This window comes from Micropterus dolomieu, linkage group LG01 (genome assembly GCF_021292245.1).
Source record: "Micropterus dolomieu isolate WLL.071019.BEF.003 ecotype Adirondacks linkage group LG01, ASM2129224v1, whole genome shotgun sequence".
In the NCBI taxonomy this organism is placed as follows: Eukaryota; Metazoa; Chordata; class Actinopteri; order Centrarchiformes; family Centrarchidae; genus Micropterus; species Micropterus dolomieu.
The window spans coordinates 31,218,456-31,243,951 of NC_060150.1; the positions used below are offsets into that span (position 1 = coordinate 31,218,456).

The following is a 25,496-nucleotide window of genomic DNA, read 5'->3' on the forward strand; positions in this document are numbered from 1 at the left end:
CTGACGCCCGTCTTTCATATAATGAAGATATTGATGATGCATGAAAGAGGTATATTTTTAGATGTCTTCATGTGGTGGCCGCTTCCAAAGGAAACTGGTAACGTGATGTGAAATCTGTTATCACCACTGAATTGATTTCATTATGGCACCTCCAATTACAAAAGTACAATACAAAAAAAGAGGGAAAGGCAGGGGGTGGAGGTGTGGGCTTTTTATCTTGGAGGAACGAACAATGTTTCATTCCAATATCACAGCTTGTCCTCTGAACGACTGATAGCATGTGGCGTAGCGGCCCAGAGATTAAACTAACCATTTCAACAGCCATGCACTGGCACACAATACCATATTTTAATTGTAGTTTGATTCTGTGAAATCTGGGCCAGAAGCTGTTCCCTCATTATCTTAGTTTTGATATATTTGTTGTTCATTCCCATGTCATCAAAGCACATTGCAAAAGGACTCATCATCCTCCTTAAACCTTGCCACAGAGTGCCAAGGCCTGTAAATCAGATTTAACTAGCATATATCTGTCAACCATTGGAGCAAGAACCATTTTCTGGACTGGTTTTCCCAGGCTGTGTCCCTTAACGTTGTACGGCATGACAACAAACAAGCACTGTGCTCTTAAAAATAGCACAAAGTGAATAGCAAGTACAGACAAGTATTAAACCTTCAAGACGGCATGGGTAATGAGAAATGGAGGAGGGGAGGAAGGACTACAGTGGGGTGCTACAATTTAAATAGTAGATTTGTGTTGAGAAGGCTCCAGGGCCGAGGAGAGTAAAGGTAACCCTCAGAATCCCTTTGCATTGCCCTGATGGCTTAAACCCTCCAGTCTAAGGCCACTTAAAGTATTGGACTTTATCCCTTTATTTTGAGGATTAAGTTATTTTCTGTCACTTTCTTATTTGGGCCACCGGCATTGTTTATAAATACAGTAAAACCACACTTCTTTTTCCCTCATAGTCGAAGAATGGTTTGCTATTGGGAAAATAGAGAAAGCAAAGATACAGTGTGAAAATAGACTTAAAAGATTGACAGATAACTTAATTGTTTTCTTAGTGGCCCAGATGTGCGTTGTGGTGATTATGGAAGTGTGATTATCTTAGGTGTCAGGAGATGGGACAAAGATACCACATCTTTGTTTACATTTCATTTTTGAAGAATGCTGATAATGCATTTGTTTTGGATTGTGACAGTATTTGTCATTTGCCCTCTGTGGGTTACACAACCTGTTCCTTTCTAAGGCGTTATTAGGGCTTTGAATGTAATTTTTAAAAAAGTAAAAGAAACGTTGTGCGGAACTCACTTTGCAACTTGTAATCAAATGCACACATGTGGCAATGGGTATTATATGTGCACATTCAAACAAGTTCAAATCTAACTTGTTTATAAAAAGGAGTGTATTTCCAAGCTGTGTGTAAACCAAACCCAAGGCAAAGTATCTTCATGATGAAATAACAACCCCTAAAAATATAGTTTTCTTACCTGTCCAACTCTAACAGACTAATGAGATCCTTTACTGTTTCCTTTGTTAACAGTATTTATCTGCTGTTTTGAAAGGATGCAACTGCAGTAAATCTGTACTGTATGACAACAGAGGTTTGTGGTACTATGAAAGAAAAATGCCATATTACTGCTAAAATGCCTTATCAGCTAGCCTAAAACATAGATATTATAAGGGGGGAGTCTATTATTTGCATAAATAACCTATAGGATAATTCCACAGACAGTAACAGGTTAGCCTTTGTCAAAAGAATGACATGCACTGCAATTATACAACATATAACAAGAACACATAAACACACATACTGTGCACATACACACACTGATTGACCTTTACAATGCTGTTTATAATTGCTAGAGACAACAATCTACTGTTTTCATTGTCTAGAGTCATTCTTATTATGAATATGTTTGTGTTTAGAAAATACAATGATCATCTATAATTCAAGATCAGTGAACTGACTTTCGGTGTGTATGTATTTCCATACATTTACAGATATGAGATACAGTATATAGGTCCCTGTGTAAGGACAATCTGTATTTAAATCAACTATGTGTTGCATAAACATAAACGTGTATGTGTGCCAATGCAAGTTTACATCATGTGCAGATGCTCTGGTCATTCCCACATTAGAAACATAAAACTTAAACAAGCTTAAAGTGCTTGTTTATTGCATTTCCACAGAAGCAAATACATTTGCGTAATGACTGGCATATAAGCAGGGTTTGCACAGGTGGGGCAAATATAAAGCAGGAAGCATACGACACATCACAAAAGGGAAATCACAAAGAAACCTGCTCCCGCAAGATATATTAAATGATAATCATTGGTTACTATGCTGGTATCATTTTCCAAAGCACCTTAAATGTGTGTGTTTGTGTGTGTGTGTGTGTATGTGTGTGCATAAAAACAAGTTGAACAGAGCAGCTCTTTACGCCTGCAAGGCTTTTAGATAATTGAGTCATTTTTGTATCATCTTGAAGAGAAGTTTTATTTATACTGGAAAAAAATCACAATTTTTTTTATTTGAATCACTTTAACTTTGTTCTCCTTCTTTCTCTTTCACTCTCTTCCCTCTTTTAAAAAAACATGTTTATTTGTTCCAAGAATAATTACCTTACCTACCATGTGGGGGCTTTATAAACAGTGTTTTTACACAGACCCTGGCAAAGTTAGAATACATGTAAATTAGTTTCATTGAGAAAATGGGAGCACTGTGGCAGGTATTTGGGGTGTAGTTAAAAGAATTATGGAATAGTGACTCAGCAGCAGAACTGGAGTCCATCATCATGTGATTAAAATGGTGTAACAATGCACCACCAAATTATCAGAATTATTTGCAGCTGACAGGGAGTGGAGGAGAGCATAATCAAAAGCAGCAAAAAAAAAAAATTAAACTTAATTAGGAACCCGTGTTTGACTAAAAGCGGCTGCTCATTCTCGCTCACATGCAGGCAAGCATATGGGGGCAATGGAGAAAGCCACAAGTGCTCTGTGCTGTTGATAAGCTAGCAGTGGATACACAATGATGGCACAGAATCGCAAGCTGATAGAAGTGTTGCCTTGGTGATTACATCTGATTTAATGTGAAGAAACATTCATATTAGCATCATAGTGCTAATTAAGAGAAGGATGTGGGCCATTTTATGTCGGTAAACAAAACTCCTACTTGGGGCTGTGAATTCTGAAAGATGACATTCCATGGCGATGACCATCAAAATGATCTGTTGATCTATATGTAATAATTTCAGATAAAGATACAAATTACTGCTCTTTGATTATGATCAGTAATTGTGCATGCAATTTCTTTCAAAACCTGGAAGGATTTGTTTGCTTATTCACCGTTAGTAACTTCCTGAAGTCTCCGCTAGTTGCCAGGCAACCTCAGAAAAAAAGACAGGAAGTACTGTGCCTGGGCAAGAAATTGTCCGGCACATAACCCCATTAAAGAAACTAAACATAACATGTTAATAAATCCTCTCTAACCAGCTGTTGGCTGTAGCTTCATATTTACCAACCAGATTGTGAAAGTGCTATTGATCTTCTAATCCATCTTTTCCATTGTCATGGTAATGTGGTCAGAGATAAATGAAACTCAAATGCTCAACAATGACTAGTTCATTCTCATATTATACCACTGACGTGCTTTGTGAAAGAGATTTCTTTCAAAGTACACTGATATTCTTTGTTCATTGGCAAACTTCTAAGGCCTCCACACACACCTTGGAATAGTTTAGATATGTACATGAGGTAGCCGTTTCATTGCCATGCAACATGTGGCGTTTTTATGGAGCGCCTGACTTAGCACGAGAGGGAATTTAAACATGGAAATGGCAGGTCCCTTGGTGCGCCATAAACTAGGGTGGAAACATTTCAAATGCAGTTGCACCTGGGATCAACAAACACACAGGGACTTCCCAGGCCCTCGTTACACACTCAGCTACTACAACTACCACCACAGTCCTCAACAATGAAGAACAGGTTGTTTTTATTTCTATAAGCTTTTTGGGGGCAGTGAGAAAATACTCACTGTGAAATACATTGAATGTTTAATGCTGGACAAATAATAAATGATCTATCTATTCATCAATTTGGATGAGGCGTACAGGGAGGAGTGCTGCGGAGGCTGAGTATGGGCCTCCAGAGAGTTGCATCAGTATTTAAATGGATTTCACTTCTCTGACCTTGCCTCATAACTGCAGGACATTGTCACCAGAGAGATAGAGACAGAGCGAGAATGAGGAAAGGATGGAGAGAGCAAGATGGGGAAAATTACAGGCAGAGAAAGTGAGATAAAGACAGAATTAACGAGAGAGAGGAAATAATAATGAGCCAGAGAGACTCTCTATGTGTAATAAGTGTGTATGTAGAGAGCAATTAAGTAGGTGATGGACAAATAAAAAAGAAAGCAAGAAACACAGATTTTCTATGCCAAGACATGACCTGAAATGCCACCCTGTGTCATAGAACAGACTAGGCATCTGTAACTTGTCAATGCAGGATGAAATGGTCATCTTAAAACTGCTGTTTTTACATGATGCAGCAAGACCATATGTCACTTTTCTCTTGCTACCATCACAGGATCAAACCTTGCAAAAAGTATCAGCAATGACAGTTTTTCCGATGGGAAAAAAAAATCTAGAAATGGGATACGGGTTTGTGTTGAGCTGAGTTTATGTGTGTTTTTAAAAATGCCATTCATATCACACATGCCTCCAAACAAATAAAGTGTAAGCCAAACACAAACTGTTATCTGTGGTGTCAGTGCAATTATCACTGAAGCATGCTCTTGTTCTAAATTGGCAATGGCTAAAATAGGTGCTGATGACATCATGCTCATATATAAACAAATGTTACACTGTGAATCAAATTCTGATTACATTCACATCTACTACTTGTCAGTGATATTATTAGAGCTGCCTATCAGTGATGTTTTTCTAAAAGTTCATATTTATTTGCACTGGGCACAGTGCTTCAGTGCATGTTTGTGCTACAGTGCATTAGCTAACATATATCTGCATGTAAAAATCCACTTTTAACTTCTTGGTGGAGTTGTTTGTTGACTTTTGCTGATCTTTTTTAGATGTTTATGTCAGGCTGGGGAACAAGTGATTACAGATGAAAAAAGAAGTGCGTGAGGGAATCGTCACCTCTGGCCTAGCTCTCTCTCTCTCTCTCGCTCACACACACACACACACACAAACACACAATCTCTCATGCACAAATCACACGCAATCATTCATATGCTCTCACATATAGTTCTTGTCATTTTTTCTCTCTCTCTACCCCCCCCCCCCCATCTCTTTTACGTGTCTGTGGGAAACATATTCATTTGACCCAGACCACCAATGGGACCATAGTCAGCTCTGACTGACACCCACATCACTGCAGATTAACCAATCATGTTGCAACATTTGCCTGTCAGGGAGCTGACAGCTCTGATTTCCATAAAGGAAGCAGCACGTTGATTGTGTATGTGTGTCTGTGAGATCCGAAGTGACCCAGGGCGCGTCTGGCCACAGAAAACCCTAACATGTGCACTCGCGGTAGCCAGGGGCCTCTCTTTCACACATGCATGCGCGTACTGGCACACGCAGACACATTCCTGCGCCCTCAGCACAGGAAAGAGCCCTGGAAAGCACTAGAGACCCAGCGGTGAACAGCACTGCCATCTCCACCCACCTCTCCTACCAGCATTACATCAGAATTGATTGACCCTTGCACTGAGTTGTGATTCGGAGCTGCAGTATGCAGGGGATTGACAGTCCAGAGCTAGCTGTTATTTCAGGTGTTTTTCTCTCTTTCTCTGTCTGTTACTGCAGGCTGATCTCTCCTTCTCACCATGATAGTAAGTGGTTCTTCACTAGAATGTTTTGCACACAATCCTGTGTATTTAGTGTCATGGACCAATGCAAATGAGCAGCCCTGAACAATATAACTGTACACTTTACTGCTAATCTTGCACTTGAGCATGTATAAAGAGTCAAACAGATGGAGGGCACAGAAAGATAGAGAGACAGAGACACACAGTGCGTGAGTGCTCTGATAGGCTCGGTTGGGGGAAACGGGCGGAGAGGATTGTTGGTCCCCAACGAGGCGAGCTAACTGGGGGAAATTAGGTCAGTGTGTTCCCTCTGACTCCACAACAAGAACAGGCTGTGCATGTGTGTGTGTGTTTTGCCGGCACACCTACAGTGCCATACTGCAAAACTGTAGTATAACACTGTGCAGGTCAGCATGTTTGTGTGTGTGTTTGTGTACAGTACCTGCCATATCTTGGCATGTGAGTGAATATGTTACCTAATTTTAATGAAGATGATAATTATTTCCACCACTATTTATTCTACAGCTTAAACTTAGATGTCACAATGATGTTCGATATCTAGCTCTCAACCTAAATGCTAAAACGCTGTTTATCTTGACTAATCACTCAGCTAATGCAAACTAGGATGTAACTAATCATAACATCATAACAAGTAACAAAATAGTTCTGAATATGAAAAAAAACTACAACGAATGAAGCTTAAGTGACATTTATCCCCAAATCGCCATACAGTCTTTTGGAATAAAAGCTTTGGGGACAGATGGAGTCAGTTCGGCAGTCATTTGGCCTCCGGAGGATGTGGATGCTCTTCTATCTTACCTCCCACCCAGCTTTGTCGTTACTCTGTCTCTCTCTTTCTCTCTCTCTGTCTCTCTCTCTCTCTCTTCCCATGTCTCCTGATCAGGACAAGTCACACATACTATAATTGATATGAGATTTAGGGGGTATATTTCAATGTAATTAGAATCTTGATAATTGGACTAATTAGATCTAATTGCTATGTGAGAATGACTTTGATTAAAACAGGTTTCTCTCCTCAAAACCAGAGTAGAAAAAAAATAGTTGTGTGAGACACAATGCTAAAGCTAATTGGCAATAATCATGGATGCATGAAAACCTAAATCTAACAGATAAAAACAACAACTGATAATTCTTCAGTATTAAGTATGTGTCATTTTGGAAATTTTTAAAAATGTGATAGGGACTGCAAATCAAGCAAGTTCGTAAAGGTAACTTATCACTGTACACTGTAGTGTACCGCTAAAGTACCGTCTAAGTTGTAAAATTAATTCAGTCTGAGTATGTTTACCTTTTCTAGAAGTAGTTGTGGCTCCATCCAAAAGCATTAAATTGGCCCTATCAAATTACCACAGCCGTATTGAATCAGGTGCTTTGATTTTGCTCAGTACTATTCTGTGAGAAAAAAAAGGTGGTTAAAATTACACCTGTAGACATCAAATAAGCTGGAAGGTCGACAGCAGTCTTTCATGCATGTTCAAACAGATAGCACCGGCATAGGAACTCAAAAAAAAAAAAGAAAGAAAGAAATCAAGAAGAATCATTCCTGGCTTGTTTTTGTAGTCTTTTTCATTTTCCAAGAATTGACTTGCCATTGTCAATACTTGCAGTAAAAGGTGTATTGTGTTGCCTTTGAAATTGTAATTTATGGTTTAAGGTTATGATGATTCCATATACCATGGCTTTCATTCTTCTTTTTTAAGGGGGTAGAAGTGCTTTTGAGGTTATCAACTAGGAACCTCAAATAAAACAATTTTAAAAAGAACATGAACAAGTGCTAACTCCAAAAATGAGAAACAGATCCTGGCCCCAAAGAAATAAAACTTTAAATATAAAATACAATTTATGTATTAAATCATGTATAATGGAGACACCTCAACAGCTCCCAATCTGAACAGATGAGGTAATACTCTTTTGAAAGAAAGTTGAGACAATTGAGTTCCTAATATAAAGTTAGACTTTGAAGTTACACCTGTAGCCACAGCCTGTGATGCACAGATTTACTCTTATAAGTATGTGTACTATACATACTGAGTAGTTCTGTAAGATATTGGCCTGTTTTATTCCCACTACATTGCTTTACATTAATTTTACTTGCTGAATAAAGTTTTGTGATGTTCTGGAAATGAATGCATTGAGATTTTGTGTGATTCTCAGACTATCTTAACTGAATCTTACTGTTTGTAAGTGTTTGCTAAATAATGCATGAGCCTCTGATTTGCACATTTGTGTCGGGGCGCCCTATAAAAATCTCAATGAGCTCAGTCTCTTGTGGCTCAATAGATGGCAGTAATATCCCTCAATCACTGCAGTGTGAATCCTCATCCCACATAAAATACATGTATACAGAGGCTTTCGTGTGCGCACATACTGTGCACAGATACAGTAAAAAAAATGTACACATGAACACTAACAAACTCCCACGCACAAATGAATATAAACACACACGCACAAAGATGAAAATGGGGCTCTCAAAATGCCAGAAGAGATGGAGATGACATCATTACGGCAAATGAAAAAGAAAAAATCAGTAAACAATCCCTTACGTCTGCGTTTCTGTCAGTCCTCAGGTGATGTAGAGAAGCCCAGAATAAGTCAAACAGCACAGTGGGAGAGGATGGTGAGGGTATGACTTTGAGACTGCAGTGTCTTTGCAAAAGCCAACATGGCACCATATTTTTCTAATGCTCTGATTAGGTGAGGGCAAAAATGCAGCCTTTAGCTCAGAGATATGTGTGTGCTTGTAAAGATGAAATCAATAGTTGTAGCACCTTCACAGGGCATCAGGGAACCACCGGGGCTCCAACTCAATTCATCCGTACCTATAGCTGACAGAAATGTCTCATCTCACAGAACTCGGCGACTGCTCAGAGGTAAAAAGCGGCACTATGAATAATCGTGAAAACCATTTAATTGTGTCCCTTTGTGCGCAGCCTGCCTGGGTTCTGTGTTCGTTTTGTATTCACTCTCCCTCAAGATAGTCCCTGTGTCGTCATTTGTTGGCAGGATACGCTGGTAATCATTTGAATTCCCCCAGTATGTTCAGAAGATGTCAGGGAGTAGTCTCTGATCTTGTTTAATATGTGACCAGCAGCTATAAATTACCAACTCCCAGAAATGAGGAAACATGGGTACTTTTAAATCTCTAGGGAGAGCTCGCTTTCTGTCTCTCTCACACATATCGGCTCCCTCTCTCTGCCTCTCTCTCCCCCCTAGTGTAGTAGTGTGTGGTAATCCCCTCCCCTTAATTTAGTTGACGTTCACATGAAAACAAATACCTGTGACTTTTTTGTTGAAATAAGCAATTTTGCTTTTAGCCTATTTTGATGCTCCATGGGCATACAGTGCTGAACCTTGTTGCTTTTAACGCATTTGGCCAAGGTGATTGAAATGCTGGGCTTCCTGCTTTGTTTATATTTAATACATCCCTGTTTTCTCATTAAAATCAAATGCTCTAAGCAACGGTTGTTGCATTTTGTTGTGCAGAGGAGTAGGAAACAAATAAACCACATAGTGACATAATGGGTATAGGTTGAGCAATGTTTGGTTTGGCTACATATGAAGTATTGTTACAAACCAAATTAGTTTGAATCAAACTAGATTATTTTGTGTTAAAACTGTAAACTACAAAATGTCTAAACAAAAGGAGTTCAGACATTTGAGTCCATGTTAATTCAAATGCAGAAAAGTTTTTACGTGATTAAAGCACAAAAGGGGACAGTGATATTTTAAAGTACGAAATATACATTTTAAGCTGTTGTGGACAAACTAGCAAAGTTCTCACACAGTGTGACTTTCTTTATTTTTTTCAGGTTAGATTAGGCCATGAGGCTCTGCAAATTACTTCGCCTGTGACTTGTTCATGTTAAAAAGTCTATAGCAGATGCAAACTCTATTTAGCTAGGATTTCCCTTGAAAGACATGTGACTACTGTAACTATATCTGTACAGGAGGTGTTCAAGGCACATTTTGTTGTCAGCGTCTGGTTGATGCCGTGCACATCAATGTCTGTAAAACCAGTTGTCACCCACGTTTTTTTTTTCCTCCACGTTTTGCAAGACTGAGGCAGGATAATGAGTGGTGAGACTTACTGTAGGGAGAATGTATACTCCTCCATCTCCTCCGTGGAGAGGTTCTCCATTGAAGGCTGCATCTTCTGTTTGTCTGCCTGCCGAGGCAGTGCGCTGCTGCAGCTCATGCTGGGGCCGCAGCTATTTGTCTTCTTGATTGGCTTCTTCTGTGAGGAGCAGAAATCGGGGAGAACACATGCGGATGTCATTTGTAATCAAAGCAGGAAACAGGCCTCTGAATTTATCTTGGGGGATGCACACGGTGACAGTGACAGTGTGCGTGGCACTTTGAAGCCTCTCCTATATCTCAACCTCGCCTGAATTGACATGAGACAAGAATGACGGCAAAATCGCATACGGCACGCCATCATTCAAGTTGAGTTCATTTGGGAAGCATGCGTACAGTGACGGTGGTGTTAAATATGTGATATTTGAGCAGCTGGCACTGTTTTTTTCCACACAAGTCGTTTACTGTCATCGTCATAAACACAGTCAAATGGAGTTAGGAAGTGGGGTTTTAAATATTTCACCAAGGTACTTGGGAGCAGATATTATTTGTTAAGCCGCCAACATGTTAACGGCTTGCTTTCCCTGGCCCTGTCAGCCCTGCCTGTGTTGCCCTTGGGTGGGCTTAGTGCCTTTCTGCTTGAAGTTGTGAAATACTCACTGATGTATGTTAATGAGATCCACAGTTGGAATAAGCAAACCTCTCTCTTTCTTCCGCCCCTGTCTCATTCTACCGCTCTCCATTTCATTTTTTTTCATCTTTTCCCCTCTCTCTCTCTCTCTCTCTCTCTCTCTCTCTCTCTGAGATAAACTAGGCCCAGGAAGTAGTAAATGGGTAGGACCCCATAAAAGCTCCATTCGTTTTCATAGGGCAATCTTTGCCAAAGCAAGCTTGGATTCCAGAGTGATGATCACAATAAAAAGGTGGAAAGAAGCAGGAAAGAAAGCAGAGAGAAAAAATGCAGGAGATATATAAACCGCAATGTTCTCCGGTGTCTCCCCACAATAAATTTAATGCAATACCTTAAGAGCAGATTCCGTATATAGCTGGATTCCTGCCCTGTGGGCAAAGTGGTCGCCTGGAGAAAATTCATTTTAATTAGGCCTGCACTGCAGGTTGAAGGGTTGAAATCTGATCCCTAGCGCTCCCAGGCTGGGGCAGGTTGGAGATCACTCCACTTAATCATTAGACAACTGGGTTCCACACCACGACATTTGACAGAGTTTGCAAGGTTTTAAAGATCGGGCCAAGAGGAGAAGAAAAAAACACGGTCTACAGAGGCTGCAGAGAAATAAAACCTCATATCAACAAACTCATTTATTTAACAGGTCATCACTGATTAATGGTGGTCTGAAGAGCCTCTTGTACATCAATAGAAGGAGGTTAGTAAGAAAAAGGACTTGGAGGGATAGAGCAGAGAGGCAGGAGGGGAGGGAGTGTGTTTATATGTGTGTGACAGACGGAGCCTCATTCATAGGCTTCTAACTACTATAACATCAAATCAACAATAGGCCGCAGCGGAGGCACAATAGCAGGGGCGGACTGGGAGGCAGCAATGCCAGATCAGCACACAGAGTAATTTTGCAATTACCACTTCAAAGTATGGCAGGTAACATGCAGGCTTTGATTAATTTAGCTTAGGTCCTCTGTAGCACAGGAAGAGGCGTGTTTAGAGCGGCTTGGAGAAAAAAAGGGAGGCCTGGCTGGCTTTGCTGATTTCACAGAATTTGAGCTGCTTTGGCTTGTCAAGCAGATCAAAACTGGCTTTGAAGGCTGAAAAATACCTGTTAGTGTGAAATGTATTTTGACAAATCTCAGATAATAAGCCGGGGAGGTGTCTGTTGGGGTGCAGAGAGGGGTGGAAAGAGAAAGGGAAAGCGGAGAGGGTACTCATTTCAAGGGTGGGAACACTTTCTCTTAAATCATAGTGTTACCTTGTAGTGAATCCCACCCTCTGCCTTCCCCCTGCATGGATCACTCTTCTCTCCCGTGTTTCCAGAAATGGCTCCTGAGGAGGAATTCTTCCCTGTATCCCAAAAAGAGAAGTAACGTGCAGTGAGGGTGAAAAAGAAAGACAGGTTCATGTTTGTTTTCTTTCGCAAACCACATCTGGCAATCATGGTGAGGATCAGGGGTGGTTGAGGAATATTTGTATTGCAAAATCCAAAACATTACGAGTTGTTAAAAATACAGATGAACTCTCCACAAAAGCAATAATGAAAATTGACAAACAAAAATATATTTTACATTCGGAATAATTGAATACACCATAATAAAAAAAAAAAAGGTTTACATTTAGTTAAGCAAAATGCTAAAAATTCCATGTTTGTAATGACTTAAAATGAGAAGAATAACTGTTGAAAAATATATATTTGCAGTGTACCAAGACATCAAATAAAATACTCTTGTATTTCTGAACAAACTGCAAGTGTTGCTTTTGTCTTGTTTTTCCACTCCTGGCAAAGGTAGTGAAGATGTTTTGGTATACTATCTGGAGACTTGCAAAAGCGACAAAAGGCTGATGTCACTCTGTACAGCGAGAGGAGTGTTAACTTATGGAGCTCCCACTGCACAGTCATCTCTGTCTCCCCCAATCTCAGAGCTGAACCTTCCCAGCCTCAACACTCTAATGTATGCAATTAGAAATGATGAAAAATCAAAAAAGAAATTAAGTTTGGTTGTAATACATATTCCCATTCTTCCCGTCTTTGGAAAATTACTTTTGAAGTATTTTTTCACCCTAACCCTCTTTTTTCTTTTCTGTCTCTATCTGTCTCTCTCTTCCTTTTTTTTGCTGTAATTTAAATCGTAAGCCGCCAGATGTGTGTCTCATGCTTGAAGAGTCGGAGATCTGCATTATTTAGCATATTAACATTCACAGAATTTAAAAAAGGGTTCCTGCATTGCCTGGAGGTTGTAATTAAGTAAACCTTAGCTTGATACATGTAAAAATCTCACTATGTGAAACTTTTTTTCCCCCGTGGAACCAGTCACATCTATATAATACATATGGAAACCTCTGCGATGATATGATTTTTCTCTTGCTGCGGGATTAAATAGATCAGTAATAATAACTTAAATATAGGCGACACATCAGAGATCCTTCTGACAGCTAAAAGGTACTTAAATGGCAGGAATAGTCTGCTCACTGCTATTTTTAAAGGAGTCTGAAGTCAGATTTCATCCTAACACAGAGGTAGTTTTTAATTACCACCACTTTGCTGATAAACATTTAGAGTGCCTACAGTTACAAGGTGATAAAGTTATATTTGTTCTATTCTTGGAATGAAATTGTTTAGTATTTTTCTATATTTTCATGACATTACATAACTGTCTAGTCAATTTTGTGTTAGTGTTGAGATTGAGATTTGTAGATTTAATCCTAGTCAAATGTATTGTGTATTTAATTATTTATCAATTATACATATCTTAATGATCGGACTTGATTTATTTTTTTTTACACATTCTAAGGTGCATTTAAAAATGAAAAATGAGATGCAAGATGCAATAGTAGTTCAAAGTTGAGGGGAGATGGATCGCATCAACAGGCACAATGTCAGAAACTCTTTTTTGTTATATACACAAAATGTGAGAACGTAGTGAGTTTTGTAGTTTATCAGCCTGTGTTCACCACCTGCATTTCTAAACTTTTAAAACATCCAAATTCTTCTATTTTTCTTGTAATTTATAGTGCATTGTTTTAATAGTGTATTGCTAATATTCCAAGTAGAAATGCACTTGAGCAAATATTACATTTCAGCAGAGTATGTGTGTGTGTTGCTGTGCAGGTAGTTTGAGACGGAGCAAAGCAGCCCATGGCCAGCTGTTTTTACACACACACACACACACACACACACACACACACACACCCACACCCAAACCTTTATTGGCAACAACAACAGCAACCGTGGACTTGGACCACCATGGATTAGGATGCTTAGACTGCACATACACACACACACACACACACACACACACACACACACACACACACACTCACACTCATTATGCCAGGCCCCACTTGCTAATGCGCAGACGCTGTGGAACCAGAATGAGCGCGGAGGCTGCATCGACAGCTTCGACATCATCGACAGCTTCGACAGCTAAGGGCTACGTATATGAACTCAGAGCGCTGGAGCTGCCACAACTCCAGCCTCTCCGGGCACTCAAGGCCAACAACAAACTCCTTGTTATCCCCCTGCGTTCTGAGCTGCGCGCACACACACACACACACACACACACACACACACACACACACACACCATCATCTTCCAGTGCATAACATTGCATTGACGCACCCACACAGTGGAATAAAAACAAAGATTTTAATATGTAGACACTTACAAACATGCACAAACATTTTTCAAGGTAAAAATACAAATAAGTGTACCTCACAACAGCATAACTCCACATACCTCTTTTCGTCCTTGCTTACACACAAAAACAGGCCCAGGAAAGAGAAAACCCTGAGGGCCGTAACACTGTTGAGACCCCATCGCTGTGTTACCAGTGAGATACAACCAGCCTGAGATGGCGGATCTTGCTCACCTAGGCCCCTAATTGCCAGACGACTGGTCCAAAGTTACAGAAGGATCAAAGGTCAGTGACTCATGGAATACCCCTGAGTCCATGTCGGGATTTGTATTAAGGTTGCTACAATACTGTGAGGATTTGGTTTCGCTTCACACAAGGGTTTATTTTCCTGTAATCCATTGCATTTTAATGACAATAACAGACACACAGCGCATACTAATATGTGCATATTTGTATATTTTGTATATTCTGTTGCTCTTGAAAGTCAAATTTGTCTTTATCATGTTCAATGAACCACACATGGGCTGCAGAATGTTATCACACAAAAACTGTGAATTGTCAGTGATTTTTTGGAGGCAAGACACCTTTGGGTGTATTTGTCTCATATGCTCTGTATTTGTCCTCTATGTGCAGTCACCTAGGCTTGCACATCCACTTTGAGAGTTTACACGTGCATCTCTGCAAACAGGCTTCAAAGGTTGAATCCATCCATTTGGAAACTGGACATTGTTGAATTAATCGGCAGGATGCAGTGCGACTGATTGAGAGGGTATGATGTAACATTGTGGTTTGAAACTCTGATGACTGGGACCGGCCTGGAGGGGAACACATCCTGAAAGTGCAGGGCAGCACTCCAAAGAAGACATTAGATGAGGAATCCTCGAAATCACTATCGGTGCTGAAGGGGATGGATGTTACGATGCATTTGAAAAAAAAAAAATTAATAAAACAACAGACCAATGAAGCAGTGATACAGTTATGGCAGAATCATCTGCGTGCTCATAGTGATCCACTAAAGGCGATCATGAAACAAGACGCTAATCTAATTAGTCATTTGGGTTCAAACAAACCCAATGTAAGTGGATCATTCAGTTAATGTGAAAGGTCACTTAACACAGTATGCCTCTAGCTAATCTCTATGTTAAAAAGCCAAATACACTCCATTATGCTTGGACGAGTCAACTGTAGTAAACCAGAATTATAACCATCCAATACCAAGTGAATATGAAACACAAAAGTATTAATGCCCACACAATAGCACTTACAGTAATCTTTCGATTTTTTCCATCAAAACTTGTCAGAGCTATTATCTTGGATTGCGATGTCAGGTTTTATTCTGTAATAGACAAGTCACTGCGCACTGTGATTTTTCTACGGGGATTAATTAACTTAAGGCCCCAGGAATACAAACCTCTCACTGTCAAGCTCTGCTGTGTGTATGTTATCGCAATGACAAGAGGTCTCCATATACTTGTCCTGATTCTGAGACAAATGGATAATGAGGAAAATCCTGGCATCACATGCACAGAGAAAGTGATCTCCACACAGCACACATCAGAAACAGAGAGGCATGAAATGGGAAGGAAATATCTGAAACCCCCAGACTTGACAGAGGACTGAGGAACAGGGGATAATTTGTTCTTCTTCTCGCTGAATTGGATTTCCATTTTTGGCTAGGTTAAAGTTGTCCGTCCAATCACTCCCTTCAACCTCGACGTAATCTCCCCATCTGAATGCCATAATTCTCTCCAGAGGTAATGCAAAATGAACGGATCTGTGTGCAAATGAGGCGCAAACGTCAGGTCGGCTTAGGAAACGGCATGGATGAGGTGTTGTGCAGGACACCTTTTGATCCGTTGTTTCACTATAGATCGGGTTCACTTCCCAGGCAGCCTCCTCGCCTGGCTGCGAGAATGTGTGTGCGCTGACGTCCATGTCTGCACGTGAGCCAGCTAATGCAGCCGGGTGTGTTGAAAAGACCTGGTACCTTTTGCCTTGTGTGGCAGAACATAAATCTCCCATAGTGAGTGCCTCCCTCCCTCGCTCTCTCTCTTTCTGGAAAGGCAGTCAGTTCGTTGGGGACACTTCCCTTGTGGGTGTTAGGATCTCTGTGGGGGGTCACAGGTCAGTCGGCGGAGGAAGCGACAAGCTGTGAAATGTAAAAGACCAATTTCTTCCACATGTTTCAGTGCTGGGAGAACACTGCCAAGCTGTCAGCCGGCATCACGTTTAAAATGGGCCAGGGTGCTACCCAGCAGACCTGTCACAACTCATTTGTAATTAAAAAGCCTGTGTGATGTTTAAAGCAGAGCACCCCAGAAACTTTTGAGGACTGTTAAATAAAGATGAGCTGTGCGTGCAAAAAAAAAGAAAGGAAAAAAAGGGGGATGTATTAATAACAAAGAAGCTAGCCAGTCGCCTTTGTAGTAGATCAATACCAAATGAGCCTGTATTTGATTCCTGGCAATGACCAGGATGTTGGAAGGCTTGAAACTAGGTGGGAAAAAAGAACAGTATATTTTTAAAATGAGGAAGTGGATCCTTATTGCTATTAACCGAAGTCATTAGCCACCTCTAGATGTGGTTACAATTGTGGTATGACCCTTCCTTGACCACCAGATAAGCAACGCAACCACAGTCCATCTGTTCGTCAGTGCATCAGATTGACACACTTACACATTCTGGATCATATTGGATCTTATCCCAGCATGAGAATGAAAGAAATGAAAGAAAAGCTAAGGACCACCAGTCCATCACACGACTAAAACATGGAAACATAATCATATTAATACCTAGGAATGTAAGTCTCAAATCAGCCTGACCTGCATGTCTTGGAGGAACTGTAGGGGAAACTAGAGCACCTGGAGGAAAATCGCACAATTGCAGGGGGAACATGCAAGCTCCATACTGAAAAGGCTGTTTAACATTAACCACTGAGCCACTATGTAGTCGCTACAGAAGATCATTTGACTCTGTGTCTTAGTGGGAAAAAATTATATAAAATAAAGGACATCAGATTACTTTTGAAAGCTGAGTATTTTAGTGGATAATGGGACAGATAATGGCAAACAGAAATGTGTGGATCTCAGTCAAACAGCAGGTATTGCACGCAGTCCAACACATGCAAACTCTACAAAAGTAGTATCGCATTAAAAAAGTACAAAGTGCAACCACAGTTTGTCAAAGACAGAACACCTGCGTACATGTCTTGACAAATTAATACACCATTTGTGTCTGCATAGTCAAAATGCTTGGTGTAGTTAAGCTTAATACTTGCTTAAATTAAAATTAAATAGCATGTGAATGTAAGACTAATAATATTTCTCTAATCCACAGTTTGAACGTCTAGCTGACATGAAAAGTTTAGCTGCGTTTAAATATGGCAGCCAGAGTACCCACTGCCCATTTACAAAAACTGTTTTTTGAATAGCTTGATAACAGTAACATAAACAGTGTTATGTGTAGCAGCTAATATTAGCCACCATTTATTGTCAGTACTCAATTAAAAGTAAAATCAGAAGTTCAAAATCTAAACTGAATAATTCAATTCAAAATGCTTCATTTTATTGGTTTATGTGATGTTTTCCTGTCATAACACTGATTGGGGTTTGTTTACTTATTTAAGTGGTGGTTGTATCATCAAAAACCTATATCTGAATATGTTACAAGTCTATCAGATGGATCTTAGTGTTGTACTTGCTGCTCAAACATTTGCCAACTGAGTGTATGCAATATATAGTAGTAGTATATCTGTGTATATCTGTTGGGGTTTTGCATATAACTGACAAAATATCTTTTGTTTAATGTAACTTCTGTTTGTCAAGCTTGGCCCACTGTCTCTGCACAACCCTACCCTCAAGCACATTCACCTCATTAGAGAAAAGCTGCAAGTGAGGCCTGCCATTCTTCCCATCCCAGTGCTTGTGACATTAGGGTGACATTTTATCCCCACTGTGGCATAGTTGGGGGTTTTAGCATTGGACCCCTACCTGGCAGAGATGAGGAGGAGCAAGCAGAATTAGCTGACAGGTGGAGAGGCGACCCCCGGTGAGAATGTTCCACAGCGGGCTCTCCTGCTCGGCTGCTGGGGCCAGCATGAGGCTGGTGTTGAGGGTATAACTGAGACTGGGGATGAATGGGCTGAGGACGGACGTGGTTCTGTGACTGGGGCTGGGGCTGGAGTGGCAGTTGGCCTTGGTGTTGTTCATGATGGACCTCAGGTTGGGCCATGACAGGGGGGTTTGCAGGGGGTATCGACAGGGCAATGCAGCCCTCTGGCCCCCCAGACGTTCCGGAAGGGAGCCTCTTTACCTGAAACACCACAAACAAGAGGGAGGTAGGTCTGTGTGAGTGCTAGAGGTCTGCATATGGGTTCAGTGAACATTAATATAACCTCTTCATGTTATTGTCATCTGCAGTTATGTTAATATCATTCCATTGCATCACCACTGTTTGTGGAAAAACAGCAGTGTATGTAATTACTCTACAGGTGTTAGTGATCAAACTGCAGACATAGCCAACTATTAATAGTTGTCATAGAGTGCATGAAATGATTTAATTAAGATCATAAACGTGACTAGTATGAAAATTGTACATCCTATTGTGCGCACATCCACAAAGATGCACAAAAATATGGCTATTTACATCCCTCATACATCAAAGCAGCTGCAGAAAACAGTAATGATAGATGCAGTAATACAAACAACATGTCACCGTTGGAGGGACAAATAAAGAGACAAACCCAAGACAGAGAGCTTTGTTCTGGCTTTTTAATTCAATTAAGATGTTTACTAATCTAATCAATGCATCAGCTCAAATGCATCCGGAATTGCTGGGTAAAGATGTGGTTCTTGTTTACTCTCTGGGGCCAATTGCTCTGTAAAAGCTTTTTATCATTGAAAATCCAAAAATCCAACCGCCATCTACCCAAATCCAGCCTCCCAAATAATAAGGGAGGGTCAGAGGGAAAAGATACACACACCAACAAGCATATGATTAAAAATTCTGAACCAGTCCATACCTGAACACACTTACAAATATAACATGTAAAAAACAACCGATAAGAATCTTCAAAAGAAACATGCATGCGCATGTTTCCTAATCGCACAATCTAACACACACACCTGAAAGTACAGGTTGCACAGCCAGTGGTCTAGATCAGAAGAGATGAGGACTTCAATTTTTTTAAACTGGTCCAGCTGTGTATTCGGCTCCCCTCTGAGCAGAGGGGTTTTGAACCTGGGTCAATGACACGTAACCGGTAATGGTCAGTGTTTAACCAGATGTATGATGGGCAGAGTTGGACTCCTGTTCGATTTCACTTCATGTTATGATTTTTCTGGGAATCATTGTGCTTTAGTGACCTGAAATACATATACACACACTGTTCAAAATACAAACTCCTTGATCTGCCACTGACACACCTGCCCTGGACAAGACAGAGGCTCGGTCCACAAACAGGAAATGCCCCCCAAGCCAGCACAGAGCTGATGTGGCTGCCACCTCCTGGTAGCACGATCAGTTGGAATACAAGGACCATGGAAGGGACGACCTCACAGGGTGCAGGTAAGATCTGTAGACACATATGAAGGCACAAAGTCACTCACAGTTCGACTCAGGCAAACACACAGGCCTGCAGGCACATACACATATGCAGACATATCGACACAGCACATACACTGTTACAGGAGTAAAAGTGCACAGACTTGCTCGCAACCACATAGCCAATGACAAACAGATACACAGAGAGTAACAAACAGGACAGGAGCCCTCAGGGATCCACTTAATCTACATCCTAGACTTGAATCCTCCTTTAACTTATTTCCATGTTCTTTTTAGAGTTTTCTTAACCGCCATTCTTACTGGTCCAACTCAGCAAATTGCCTAAAAGGAGATGTTGGAATGATAAAGACTGTCAGCAGCGAACACAGAGTGGAGGAGAAGTTGAGATTGCCATTGTAGTCCATGAGCTGACAGTGACTGAATTTGCGATGCAGTGGGCCACCATCAATCAAACTGATTATATTAAGGGTATCTTGCATGAAGCGAAAAGTGTTAGTGGTTAGCAGTCGATGGCAAACACATACATTCTTATTTACCCAGCGAACGGTGGGTTTGCTTAAAAAATGAACTGACAGTGAGGTGTGTGCCACTTCATCCATCATTGGGTGGAAATATTTTATCCCTTTATTAGTTGTAATGGAAAACGCAGGGGACTTGTTTTAACACATAAATCATGTGTATCCCTCCCAACCCCCTGATAATCTGCTTTTGGTATGCACCTGTGAAATTATGGGTAGTAGTGTCTGACTCAGGACACAAATTTATGGCATAATATCACGGATTATGGACATTGAGGATATTTCATATTATTCATTTACTGTAAGAAATATGAGCTGCATAAATAGTAATTTGTGTGCATGTGCGAGTTCACATGTGTGAAGAGCCTGCATGTAAATCTGTGCGCTTGTTGTATATGTGTGTGGGAAGTGTTACTGTGAGGTTTGTGAGACTGCATGATGTGCTTCAGAGGTTTCCTCACTTCCTGTGTTTGCTGGAGGAGCTGCTTAAACCATTAGAAATGTCCGGCTTAATTCAAAACAGACTGATATTTTCTCATTTTGAAACAACACATGTGCATATGTCAAGGAAAGGAGCAAGGAAAAAATAGTGACTACCATTGTGCAAGATGACTAAAATGACCAATGCAGATTAAAACGGGGGGGGCCTAGAGCAAATCCACGGATCTCCATACAACTTTTCATCCTTTTGTTCCACATTGCTTTTTCATCCCCCTTTAATATTATAATGTGGAATATTATGCATCTTCCCACTTGATGTAAGAACTGCACAAAGACTGTAGGCCCAACTCCTCTCAAGTGCTCCCACTTGCCAGCATATCCAAGACATCTCCAACTGAACTGCACCGTTTCTGTCTAAATCCAAACCCAGACACACAAAGCAAAGGGTGAATGAAAAAAAGAGGGAGAGAGGGAGGAAAGGAATATAAGCTCCTGGCTCCATCTTACCATCACTAATTCCTCATTTCCTCTTAGAAGGCACTGCAAGCACTCCTGAAATCGCACGCTATAGTGTGGGCAAGAGGAGAGAGAGAAAACACCCAAGCCAATCCTGATAGTGTCAGACAAATCTGATCAGCGTTTCCACCACTATCAATGAGGACAACAACAACAGGTTTGTCTTTAAAGCACAGCCGAGGGTTTGGCGGGGAGAGGAGGGAAGGAAGAGTGACATGAGGCATTTAGCATGCCGTACTTAAACCTTTTTTACCTCTGAATCAGATCCCAGGTTCGCATTCAGTTTATGCCAGCTTTTACCCCATCCTTTATGTTTGATGGGAGCTGGAGACAATAATATCAGGCTGCTCTATCCCATTGAATACGCCCACCAGCATATTGACAGTGTCCACATATGCTAAATGCTCCAGCTAAGGCCTTTAGAGTTGCCATCAGAACACTGAAGAAGCCCTTTCTGAGCCTGTACAAAACTCTATGGGATCAGGAGGGACACTGGATTTAGTGGCTTCTGTTTTAAGGTTTCCTCTTGTGAATCTTTCATACTGTGTACACATCATCAGTGAATAAACATGAACAGAGATTTCTAATCCGCTGGTCAATATCGACCATCCAAAATGAATATGTGGGTTTTGTAAGATTAGTACAGCTTCTATAGAGAATGTTTTCCCTCATATCAAGAGGTTTAGGAAAGTGGTTGTGAAATGTGCATAGATTTCATCTAATGTAATCTTCTGTGTTGTTTCATGAAAAGGACCAAATCTGAAAACATGTAAAGTATTTTATTATGCATTGAAAATTGAGTTTGAGATTTTTAATACTGTTTAAAAATGTTACATTTAAGTCAATTCTGCATAACTTTTCTATGTCTTCTTTTATCCACCCAATCCAGCTCAGCTATGTCACAGATGCTCAAAGACATGCAGAAAATACACTAAATATTTCACTGCATTTGTACTTCATTTTCATTCCAATAAAACATTGCTTCCTTATATAAATGAATAATTGAACTTGGGTTTGATTTACATGCATGGATTAAATGTCATGTTTGAAAAGTTGTTGTTTTATTCATATGGAGATCCCCAGAGAAAAACCTAGAGGCTGTGTGTGGCATATTTTCATATGCCGTCTTTTACAGCAATATAACTTCTCATAACCCTTTCAGTCTAGAAACTGCTCCGTCTTCCCCGCAGTTGATGAAACCAGGGAAAACAGATTTTTGGATATGTTGTGGCAAAAACAAAAACTAAAATTGCAGTGAGGCAGGTTCTGTTGCATTAGCACACCATGTTTTATTGTTTGTTTTTATCTGAGGGGACTGTTTGTTTTTTAAGATTGCATTTCACTAAAAATGTCTGTTGAATTTAACATCAAAGGCTATCTCATTGGAAGCAAATATGCTTTAATTCAGGTATTCTCAGTATTAAGTCAGTATTCAAAATTGCTTTCAGATATTCAAGTTATTACGTAGAAATGCACAGTCACAAAAACTGTTTGCCCTTTCATTGTTGCATAAAAACATATTAGTTAATTGAGGAAACATATTAGTTAATAGAGGAAAGCAGATACCTACAATTGCAAACCTCTGTGTATTTTTTTATTTGTTTTTTTGAGTCACTTATCTTCTCTTAACTATGAATGTCAATGCTGACTTCAAACCAGATATTTGGACGCCTTTTTAGAATTATCCTATCTATGCCTTGACACTCTCCAACATTTAAACAAAGCTAAAAAAAAGTTATGGCTTATTCATTTATCTTAAATTTGAACTTTTATTAAAATGCAAAGTATGTTTTATGTCTTGTGGAATGTATTTTTGAAAATCATAACCATTCATATTTTAGTACTTACAATTTTCTTTTGTGCAACATCTCATCAAAAAATTCTCACCATAAACAGGTTCTGGTTAATGTGCAGGTCAATGTCGTGGAAGCGGCCCTGATGCTCAGTTGGCTCAGTGGACACCGTCCATTGTTGCTGCTCTTTCTTACTGCACCAGGCCAGTGGTGGACCCCCTAGACGGCTGTGAAGGGCCACGCTGACAGTGTAGAGGCCCCTGGGTAGCTTGTCTCTGGTGGCCCTTAGGCAACACACACGCACCTCCACAGGCTGGGGAGTTGTGCTCTGATTCAGCTATAACACACAAAGCGTAGAACATGAGACTTGATTGCAATTTTTTTTATCAATTCTGCTTTATTTCTAACATCTTTTTTTCATGGAGGCTAAGAAACTGATTTCATCACTGTGGACAGTTGGACTGATGGGATGCCACATTTGTCCTCTCACCGGAGGAAAGTCAAGAATGTCACAGACACAGATGTGCAAATTCTTGACAGAGACACATGCACTGAAAACCCCTGAAAACACTGTGTCAGTATTTCTTTGCAGGAAAATGTAGTCATGATGCAATTGCATTTTATCAGCTGTACCAGGCTAATGCTGTTATGACTGTTAGATGTTACAATTTACCAGTAAAACACAACTACCACATCACACATCTGTAAAAGTAAATAGTTAACTTGCCTCTAAGACTAACAGTGTGACACGACCATATTGACACAAGTCGTAAATGCTAACAACAGTTAACAGTCTAATCTACACGCCCCTCCCACCACTACTTCTGTAAAGCACTTTGTAACTCACTTTTGGAAAAGTTATATGTAAATAACGTTTGGTTACTAAGTTACCTATCACTTTTCACCATTTTGTCACAGCGTTTCCTCATTCATACTTTGCTGCTGTTGAAATTCTCTCAATCCCCTCTCTTTGTCCTTGAAGGTTAAGGAGACAAAACAATTTCTATGTCATTTTCTTTCCCCTGTATTATTAGGTGTGACTTTAGCATAGCAAAGGCTTGTGATGTCTTTACTTTGGATTTTGAGGACACACTTCCAGTTGCTGGAGAATACAAGCAATTGCACCATGTAGATCATGACAGAAGTTGCATGTAATTTAGTACTGGAGTGAAGTGAGACAAATGTTGTGACCTTGCTGTATGCAGACCACTCCATGAAATGGTGAATATAAAATTAGGATGCTCATCAGATAAGAGAGCATGACTGCAGTGTGAGAAGACACTGTGTCACTCAGCCTGCAGTGGACAGAACTTCACTCTTGTCACAGCACTGACAACTTCTAAATAATACATTTTTACCCAGACCAAATTGCAGTCTGAGCAGTCATATATGTAAGATATGCCCAGTACAGCTGCAGGCTTCCATCTACTGATCTCCAGTCAACCATTTAGGGGTTAAGTACCTTGCTCAAGGGTACATCAGCATTCCTTGTTATCAAAGTTGAGAATGATACTTATTTCCCCTAACCACGTTCCCCATTCAGATGAAGGTTTCAAAATGCCAAACTTCTGGTAGCAAGCTCATCCCACTAACCTTCAGGCTACATCAGCCCACTTGTTGTTTATTTGCTTGTTTGTTTTGGTGACATGTGCCTCTTTTTTAGGGCTTAGGATGAGTAATAGGGTAAGCTGTGTAGACGGCGTTTACTTTTTATGAAACATAATCAGAGAACAATATAAATACATATTCAGTCTTTTGTGCCCTATGGCATCTGTTGAACAGCACTGAATGAAAAGTCAATCTGGCTTAAACAGAGCCACTTGGTCTTTATCTCCATTTATATACCCTTCAATGGCAATGTTGGTTGGTTGGACCCTATGCCATACTATCTCACAATCCAGCACCCTATGCTATCCTATCCCATCCTATCCCATCCTATCCCACCCTATTCCACAATATCCCATCCCAAATCACCCTATGTCACACAATCGCATCCTATCCCAATCTGTCTATCCACAATATCCCATACTTCCCCACCCTATCCCATCCCATCCCATCTGACCATATCCCATCCCATCCTCTCCTATTGTATCCTATCCCACCCATTTATTTTTCTCTGATTATCTAAGTTGCATCTCTTAATGCCCATTTATTTTATGTACTCAAATTTACACTCTGTTGACCAACTCCCTAGGGCAAATTTTGAGTGTCTGGCAATTAAAGCCCTCAATTCCAATCGATGACAAAGTAGCACTCTGGGGGGCTACATGTGTTCACACACACACACACACACACATATACTGTATCCACTGATTGTTTTACAGTATACTGTGGACAGTGTTGTCACCCAACACAATTTCACCCAGCAGCGGTTGGCGGTGCCCATTGTCTGTCTGTGAGGGGGGACGGTGCGTACTGAGCCCTGC

At 40.4% G+C, this 25,496-nt stretch overlaps 1 protein-coding gene across 1 annotated transcript in view; it reads right to left on the reverse strand.

Moving 5' to 3' along the window:
* Positions 1-25,496, reverse strand: part of ofcc1 (orofacial cleft 1 candidate 1) — an 88,527-nt gene that overhangs the window by 32,054 nt on the left and 30,977 nt on the right. Inside the window, exons 13-18 of the mRNA XM_046065002.1 lie at positions 23,165-23,407; positions 19,664-19,812; positions 19,364-19,478; positions 18,230-18,551; positions 11,861-11,952; positions 9,941-10,086 (exon numbers count right to left, since the gene is read on the reverse strand). Coding sequence (XP_045920958.1) covers positions 9,941-10,086; positions 11,861-11,952; positions 18,230-18,551; positions 19,364-19,478; positions 19,664-19,812; positions 23,165-23,407 — 1,067 coding nt within the window. The remainder of the gene's footprint in view (positions 1-9,940; positions 10,087-11,860; positions 11,953-18,229; positions 18,552-19,363; positions 19,479-19,663; positions 19,813-23,164; positions 23,408-25,496) is intronic.